Below are 9,002 nucleotides of genomic sequence, written 5' to 3' on the forward strand. Positions count from 1 at the left end.
TGAATACGCTTGCATGACCGCCTGATCTAGAGGAGGTCCTCTGATTCCCCTGCTTAGTAAGGTTATCGTGGTCGTGAAGGAGAAGCGGGGAAAGATGGAGATCTAGATGGTGTTTGTGCTCATCACCGATGGCGACCGTGGAAGGGCTTTGGTGTCCACTACCGCGGTCGATGCCAATCATCGCCATTGAATATGTCAGCCGAATGGTAACCTTGCTTCTTCCTCCCAGCCAAGAGCCAGATTGAGGCACTATATCTTCGTCTTGGAATTCATGGCATGGTACCCTGGAGGGCTCGCCGCACCATGTGGTGTCATGCCCGGTGAAGACGAGACTAGATTCGAGCTAGAGATGCCAAGGACTCGATTGCGATTTTCAATGGATTTGGAGGTCCACTTTGTAATAGTCTGGGACCAGTTTGTTATGTCTGTTTCTTCCAGAGTCCTGTTATAAGATGATGTGATCCACTTCTAGTTAATGCAGCTTTTGGGTCCTTCTGTACCCTTTGTTTGTTCAAGAAAAAAACAAGGCGACGAGTCCTTCGAATTTAGTGCAATTGTAGGGAAATTTTGAAGACACCCAAATGCGTCTAAGAAAATACAGACGCGTGCACAATACATGATCCGAACAGTATCACACTGATATATTTACTGTCCGTGCTTCCGATCATCCATACATCAGCCGACCGATCTAGCTCCTGCCGAAGGAGGCAGACGAGCCGAGCTTGGTGGCGCTGGCCCTCAGGACGTACTGGTGGTAGGCGGCGGCGATGGCGGCCCCGATGAATGGCCCCACCCAGAAGATCCACTGCAATGACATGACCGCAAAAGTAAGTAAGATGTCTTAGAGATATTTGAATTAATCTCCTCCTAATTGCACTTTCTAAAAACCGTGGCATATGTATGTAGAAGAAGATAGCACTATTAACTAGTTAGGCACGTTACAGCTAGTAGATTTTGTGCCGTCATTGGATGGTAGTTGGGAGTGGGAGCGGGACGATATTAGGCAGCGTGTACTGCTGCAACAATAGTTTTGTTCGCAGATGTCATACATTAGCTACAAGAGTGTAAATAAAAACATTTCAAGGCTAATCAGTGGGGAGTGACATCGCTTGAGCTTGTTAATTAAGCGATCCTTATCCTGGGCCATTCTTCAAAATAATCTAGCTGTTCAGAGTTCTGATTGCTACTTTTGAACTTGTGAACGAGGAATACCACAAAGTTATGTCTAGTTTGATAGAGGTATATAGTCCATGGACGAGGAACACCACACAAGTTCTGTTTTTTTTTTTTTTAAGTTTTAGTCTTCGAGGTGATTGTGACCACAACATATTAAAAGATTAACCCATTAAATTAGCAGAGACATGCGATAGTGTGTGGCGGTACGTACGTGGTCATCCCAGGCCTTCTCGTTGTTGTAGATCACGGCAGCTCCAAAGCTCCTTGCTGGGTTGATGCCGGTGCCGGTGATCGGGATAGTGGCCAAGTGCACCATGAACACCGCGAAGCCGATCGGCAGAGGAGCCAGCACCTGACCAATTCATTGCAACAAATTCAAAACCATATATGCAACAAAAGGTAGAGCTGTATAGGAAGAAGACATGAATGTTTCCGTATGCATGCTTGATAAAGATGGCTCACCAAATCTAAGCAGTAAAAAATATTATAAAACAATCATATCAGCGAAAATTTTGACTTTCGCACTATGTCCCTATCTAGAGAATCGAACGTGCTCCTTGTATAGCGTTAATCACAAGCGGTTTGCCACCTCACAGCTGAGTTGATACATATATAATGAACCAAATTAACTAACTAGCAAGGGACTGGACTAGTGACTAGAGAATATTCAGAGAACTGCTTCGTCTGTATGTCCATGCAAAGCATCACTAGTTCATGGACGAAAGAAAATGAAATCAGTAGGCAGGCAGCGATAACTTACCGGGACGTGGGAGTCACGGGCGCTGCGCTTGGGGTCGGTGGCGGAGAAGACGGTGTAGACGAGCACGAAGGTGCCGATGATCTCGGCGGCGAGGCCGGTGCCCTTGGAGTAGCCGGAGCTGAGCTCGTTGGCGCCGCCGCCATAGCGCACGTAGAAGGCGCTCTGGAACCCCTTGACGAGCCCCACTCCGCAGATGGCGCCCAGGCACTGCGCGATGATGTAGAGCAGCGCGCGCACCAGCGACACCTTACGCGCCAGGAACAGCCCGAACGTCACCGCCGGGTTGATGTGGCCACCCGAGACGCCGGCGGTGCAGTAGACGAGCACGAAGATCATGCCGCCGAACGCCCAGGCGATGCCGAGGATGCCGACGCCGCTGCAGGCCGCGTCGGCAGCATTGGGGCCGGCGGGGTCCGCCTGGTGCTTGTACCCGATGACGGTGGCCACGGTGATGTAGAGGAACAGCAGCGTGGCCACGAACTCGGCGATGACCGCGCGGTACAGGGACCACTTGGTCAGCTCCTCGGCATCGAAGAGCGGCGCCGGCGGTGGGTCGGAGTAGTCCTTGGCCCCGTACTCCCCGCCGGGGGGCGCCGCCTCGATGTCCTTGGCCATCCTCTCTGCCTCGACTGATCGACAAGCTAGGGTGAGTGTCTCTGCTCAAGATGCTAATGCGCTGAAGCTCTGTGTAGTGGTGTGAGATGACGGGGGGAAGGTGAGGTATTTATGACGGCGAGGCGAGGGCGGCTACTGGCTCCCGGCGAAAGGCCGGCGTAGGGCGCTCGCTTTGGGATTAATTAGTCTATTTAGTGGCTGGGTTTATTAGTGGAAGCAGATGGCGTCTCCCATTAGTGTCTTGTTTCTAGGTTATAAACTTTGCCGCCCACAGCCCGGGTCATTACATCACTCCAGGGCAGCTAGCTCACTGCTGGCTGCGCCTAATACGGTGGAGCTTACATTTTAATTTTAATTAGTGGCCCAGTTTAATTAGTCTGGCGATGGGTGTATGCACATACGTACACGATCGATGGTTTGAGGTGATGGCAGATACGTCCTCAGCTTAATTGCCTGCTTTTTTTTCCTCTGCATCTGAGCGATGCATGCAACCACTTTATTAATTATTTATAATGACCTTATAAAGTAATACATTAGTAAGTCTAAAGCGACCATCTTGACAATGTCTGTCGTTAGTTCTATCCACTCGATGAAGGAGTGCCGATAGTCTGAGCCTAATATCAAACAGACCTCGCACCTAAGCCTAATATCTAAAACCGGAGGCCCCAACCAAGCCATATACCTGGTCTGGGGCACACAACAATCCGACGCACTCACAGAGGCCGTCGCCGCCGTCTTTCACCGATCCATCTTCAGAGCAGGTACTAACGCCACGACCTTGCTAGGTCTGCCATCGACATCACCACGACGCCAGACAGCGCCATCCTCCTTCGCGAGTCTGTCTACACACATCGAACGCCGAGACTCCACCGCGCGTCGCCGAGATCCACAGTCGTTGATGCATAAGATGAAACACCGCTCCATCAAAGATGTTGTCCGCTGGTCACTCGAGCTCGTGCACACCTCCGAGGCTGACGCCCCCAAGGGAAAAACGATGCAAGAGCGTCGCCGTTATCCGATCTACCGATCTAGAGTTTCCCTCAAAGGTAAGAGATAGAGGTCTGGAACTTCTTCACGGCCCCGCTAAGTGTGTTGTTATGCATTGGTAAGTAATCAAAATGTAGGCATGGGAAACGCACAATTACTGAATTACGGATTGCACTCTGGAGCCCTGCGAACAAAGAGAACTTGTTAGCTACGAGTAAGCTGTTTTACAGTGGCAGCTGGAGTGAAGATCGAACTGGAGACATTGCTACAAGTCATCAGTCTCACAAGTTTGCTACGAGCATTTGGCGGGAATTTTGTATTGTCGCCATTTGTCTGGGTTCTCCACTAGTGAACAAATGCTTAATCAGCGGTTTGGTTGCTAATCATGCGCAGGCACGTCACAAGAACCACCCTCTAATTGAAGGGGGTATCTACTTAAAGTTTCTATCCGAAACTTTGATTAATCCTACTAAAATGTTGCGTCATGTGCCAGCATCGGTTGTATGTAATGTAACAAGCTACCACTAGTCCAGAACAGCAGCCATCCTGATACACACAATCGGAACAGAAACTTGTGGTGCAGCAGCGTTTCCGTTGCGCGCGTCACCACAGTTTGGATGCCCCTTTCGCCATCCTTATCGAGCGACAGTGAGGCTGGCCCATAATCTCCAGAAGCTGCACGAGAGTTCGACCGAATCGCGACCTCGTGAAACCCCTCCCGGGTTTGCATGCCGTTGTTTCGTGTACGAATTTGGCTTCCGGTCCAGGTCGTTTTTCATCAGCATGGAACCGAAAGTGAAGAAGCCCCATCAATGATCGCCTTCCCCCGTCTTCCCCGAATTTCCATTCACTGATTCACAGGACGGTGGGTGAACTTCTTTTTCCCCTCCTGAAGCGCGATGGGCGTGCGGTGGGCGACTCATGGTGGTGGACGAGCATGCGCAAGAGAACAACGAGCACCGCCGACCAATCCGCCGGTGACACTGACATATAGTATAATTTTCTGGAGAGGAATGGATGGGGTGAGCCGGACGGCTCCAGTCCTATTCAGCCCCAATTATTTTCTTGTGTTTCATGTTTTCAACAACCGCGCTAACTAGGCTGGCATATCAGGACGATGGGTTCTTTGGTTTTCTAGCTATAAAACAAAGCCGGAATTCGCTTCCATGAGCAAACAAACAAACTGACCAATCGGATGGGTGGTCCATTATTCGACCAACCCGTAGCAATCGGGCAGGCAGAATTTATATGCGCGGAGAAGGATGGCCCGGCGGTAAACGAGGTCCTTCAAATTCAACATAATTAGCCACAATTTTTCCGCCGCCAGATTGTTACTCCATCCGTTCATAAATATAAGATGTTCTAGCTTTTTTTTTTGAATTGGACGTATATAGACATCTTTTAGTGTGTTCGTTTATTTCATTTTGCATGTAGTCCATATTAAAATATTCAAAACATCTTATATTTGTGAATATTTTTCGCGAATACGCAGAGGATGCGTATCTTTCCATTGATAGAGGGAGAGTTTGTACAGTATGGGATTACAAGAGCTAGCTAAGCCATGTACACAAGAAGGCATGGAAGCGAGCCTGGAGCAGAACAGACATGGGGTTGCTCAGCCCCAATGATTAATAGAGCTATCTCTCAAGAATGATGTTGTGCAGTCCGGTGGCGCCAGCCTTGGCCCATATGCGTGCTTCGTCTCGAATGGTGTCGGAGAGCCGGGTGATGGAGGGCTGCTCACCGTCGAAGATGCAAGCGTTCCGGTGTTTCCAAAGCCACCACGCCGTGAGGATGATAAGGGAGGCCAAACCCTTTCGCGTGGGAGATGGAGAGCGGTTGCAGGTCGTCTCCCACCAGGTGAAGAAGTCCGCATCGCTGCTTGGGATGTCGGCGGTGGAGCGAACCCAACCAAGCACCTCGTACCACATTTGGCGGGAGAAGGGGCAGCCCACCAGGATATGTTGCATTGTCTCCTCTTCCTGGTCACAGAATGTGCAGCGGTCCTCGTGCGGGAGGCCATGTTGAGCAAGTCTTTCAGACGTCCAGCATCGGTCTTGTAGGGCCAGCCACATGAAGAATTTTATGCGAAGTGGTGCCCAGGGCTTCCACGTTAGCCGCCAGCGGTGGTCTTGACAAGCGCCGAGGAAAAGCGCTTGGTAACACGAGCTAGCCGAGTAGGTAGCAGAAGGAGTCCAGCGCCATTGGAGGGAGTCAGGGGAGTCGGAGAGGGGGACCTGGCGGACGCAGCGCCATAGGTCGACGTATTGGATGAGAGCAGCGGGGACTAGGGCGCCCTGGATGTCTCGGACCCAGGAGCGTTGGAGTAAGCCGTCATGCACCATACGGGTTTTGCGCCGCCGCCGCGGGACAAGTGCAAGGACGAGCGGGGCGATCTCAGCGACCGAACGACCATTGATCCAGTGGTCACCCCAGAACCTGCAGGTGCGACCATCGCCGAGAGTCCAAGAGGTAGATGCACGGAAGATGGCCGAGACGGCAGGGTCATGGGGGATGTGCAGGTGGCTCCATGGGCGCGATGGGTCGGTGAACTTGAGCCAAAGCTAGCGGGTCCTGAGCGTGATGCCAGTGCGTTGAAGGTCGCGGACCTCCGAGGGAGAGCGGGCGGCATACTCTTTGCCAATTGACCAAGCATTGGCCGCCTTTGGCATCGGTGCTCCCAGCCCAGAGAAATCCGCGGATGATCCGGTTGGCTTGCTTTAGGATGGAGGGGTTGAAGGCGATGGCGGTGAGGAAGTGAGTGGGGACGGCGCAAAGGACGTGCCGGACGAGAGCGAGGCGATCTCCTCGGGAGAGCAATGAGGCGCGCCAGGTGGAGAGCTTCCGCTCTAACTTGTGGATGATCGGCATAAGGCTCGTGGTGGAAGGCTTGCGGATGGACAGGGGGAGTCCCAAATATTGGATAGGGAACTGCTTCACCGGGCATTGCATCTCGGCAGCAATGGTCGCTATGTCCTCGTCGTTGCATTGGATGGGAGTGGCCGAACACTTGCTGTAGTTGGTGTGGAGGCCGGAGACTAACCCGAATACACGAAGAAGCTCTCGAACAGCGAATATGTCATGGTGGTCCGGGCGGCAGAAGACGACGACGTCATCGGCGTACAGGGAGATGCTGGAGGCCGCGTGTCTCGTGGTGAGCCATTGGATGAGGCCAAGCTCAACGGCACGGATGAGCATGGAGTTAAGAACGTCGATGACGATGGTGAAGAGCATCGGAGACACCGGGTCACCTTGGCGACGGCCACAGGCGTGGTCGATGGGGGGGCCCGGGTGGCCGTTGATCATGACTCGGGTGGAGGCGGTGGATAGAAGGATCGATATCCAATCACGCCAACGCTGGCCGAACCCCAAGTGCTGCAGGGTTTCGAGGAGGAAGGGCCAGGAGACGCTATCAAAGGCCCGCGCAATGTCGAGCTTGAGGAGCATGCGGGGGACCTTGAGGTTGTGGAGCAGGCGTGCCGTCTGCTGGACGAGGAGGAAATTGTCATGAATACACCGGCCGGCGATAAAGGCGCTTTGGTTGGTCGAGACTATGGCCCCAAGACGAGGAGAGAACCGGAGAGACAACACCTTCGCAAAGAGCTTTGCAATGAGGTGGATCAGGATAATGGGGCGGTAGTCCGAAAGGGTGGCGGCGTCCGGGCGCTTGGGTAGAAGAGTGAGGAGCGCTTCATTGAGCTTCTGGAAGCCTCGCCCAATGGCGGCGTATAATTTGTCGAATGCCTCGCAGATGTCATGCTTGATAGTGCCCCAGCAGGCAAGCAGGAACTCGGCCGTGAATCCGTCCGGGCCGGGAGCCTTTCCAGTAGGTAGGCATTTGATGGCCCTCCAAATCTCGCCCTCAGTGAAAGGCGTCTCCAGATCGGTAAGGTCGAAAGTTTCCGTACGCAGGAGGGATTGGTTTAGAGAGACGGCGCGTTCCTCGGAAGAGCCGAGGACGTTGGCAAAGTAGTTGTATGCGGCTTCGGCCATATGGGCGTGCTCGGAGACGGAGTGGCCATCCACTTGGAGGGAGGAGATGAGGTTTCGCTGCTTCCGTCGTGAGGCATGTACACTCAGGTAGGACAGCGGGGAGTCACGGAGCCAGGATAAACAAGACCACTGGCGAGAGATGGAGCGATCAAGGGAAGCCAGCCCCAAGTAGGCGCCTTTAAGCTTGCGTCTGAGCCACGCCTCGAGGTGAGAAAGTGGGCGAAAGTCTTGCGCGGCATCTAGACGGGCGATGAGCTCGCGCGCGATCTGCAGCTGCATGGAGATACTGCCCACCGTGCGCGCACTCCAGCGTTGTAGATGCCTCGCGGTGGCCTTGAGGTGGGCCATGATGCGCCGGAAGGGGTCCGCATCCGGGGGGTCGAGTTCCAAGCTTCCGAGACCGTGTCGTGGAAGCCCTCTAGCTTCGGCCAAAAGCGCTCGAAATGGAACCTACGCGCCCCCATGGGGCGGGCTGCACAATCAACCACCAACGGGCAGTGGTCGGATGCCACGGAGAAGAGGCAGTGTAAGAGACAGTGTGGGTGCGCGACCTCCCAACCGGAAGTACATAAGATTCTGTCGTTGCGCACGAGAGTCAGCATGTCACGCTCACTAGACCAAGTGTAGCGGCGCCCGTGCAGGTACATGTCGCGGAGCTCCTCGTCGACAATGAAGCGCCGGAATCGGTTCATGATGCGATGGTTCAGATTTGGGGTGTTCTTGTCGGCTGCCGAAGTGATCATGTTGAAGTCGCCACCGAGGAGCCAAGGCCCGATGCGTGACTCACGCACATCATGGAGGTCGGCAAGGAAGTCAAGTTTGGCCTCATCATCTTGGGGACCATACACGCCGGTGAGCCACCAGTGCCCACTACCATCGACGGGGGAAACTAGAGCGGTGACGTGGTGTTCTCCTATCAGCGGGGTGGAGAGGGAGACGTGCGATCTGCGCCAAGCAAGGACGACGCCGCCACGTGTACCGGAGGCCGGTAGGAAGAAGAAGTCCTCAAAGGATGGTCCGAGGGTGTCGAGGATCATGGAGTCTGATATGTGGGCAAGTTTAGTCTCTTGCAAGCACACAATGGAGGGGGCGGCAGCGGAGATCACGCTGCGGACGGCCGAACGCTTAGCGCCAGAATTTAAGCCATGCACATTCTAAAAGATGATCTTTAGGTTGTGATCCATAAACAGAATTGGGGGGGGGGGCGTTGAGAGCACAACAAGCAAGGCGGCTACGCCTCTACGAGGCGAGACACGGTCAGGGAACACGAGGCCGGTGCACGTCCGGGGAGGTCCCATCCGAAGAAATCAGCAAAAGCCTCGACCACGTCCTCCGCCAAAGGCCGCTCGAACAGGTGGGCGTATCTGTGTAGCACCTCGCTTGGGATGGGCGCGTTGTCATCCTTGATCAGCCCCAAACGACGCAGAAGGACCCGCTTCGCCTTCATCTCGGAGTTGAGGCCCTGGTCAGC

The 9,002-nt window shown here is 53.8% G+C and overlaps 2 protein-coding genes across 2 annotated transcripts; both read right to left on the reverse strand.

Annotated features, from left to right (window-relative positions):
• Positions 1-533: 533 nt before the first annotated feature.
• On the reverse strand, positions 534-2,648 carry LOC125539125 (aquaporin PIP2-5). The gene is made up of 3 exons (XM_048702493.2): positions 1,937-2,648; positions 1,388-1,528; positions 534-805 (listed from the first exon to the last, which is right to left on the reverse strand). The coding sequence occupies exons 1-3, from the start codon at positions 2,549-2,551 to the stop codon at positions 689-691; spliced, it is 873 nt and encodes a 290-aa protein (XP_048558450.1). The 5' UTR covers positions 2,552-2,648; the 3' UTR covers positions 534-688.
• Positions 2,649-5,175: 2,527 nt separating this feature from the next.
• LOC147986184 (uncharacterized) lies at positions 5,176-8,568 on the reverse strand. The gene is made up of 3 exons (XM_087541906.1): positions 7,933-8,568; positions 6,180-7,804; positions 5,176-5,977 (listed from the first exon to the last, which is right to left on the reverse strand). The coding sequence occupies exons 1-3, from the start codon at positions 8,566-8,568 to the stop codon at positions 5,176-5,178; spliced, it is 3,063 nt and encodes a 1,020-aa protein (XP_087398032.1).
• Between the last annotated feature and the right edge of the window lie 434 nt (positions 8,569-9,002).

This window comes from Triticum urartu, chromosome 2A, assembly GCF_056163025.1.
Source record: "Triticum urartu cultivar PI428250 chromosome 2A, HENAU_Tu73, whole genome shotgun sequence".
In the NCBI taxonomy this organism is placed as follows: domain Eukaryota; kingdom Viridiplantae; phylum Streptophyta; class Magnoliopsida; order Poales; family Poaceae; genus Triticum; species Triticum urartu.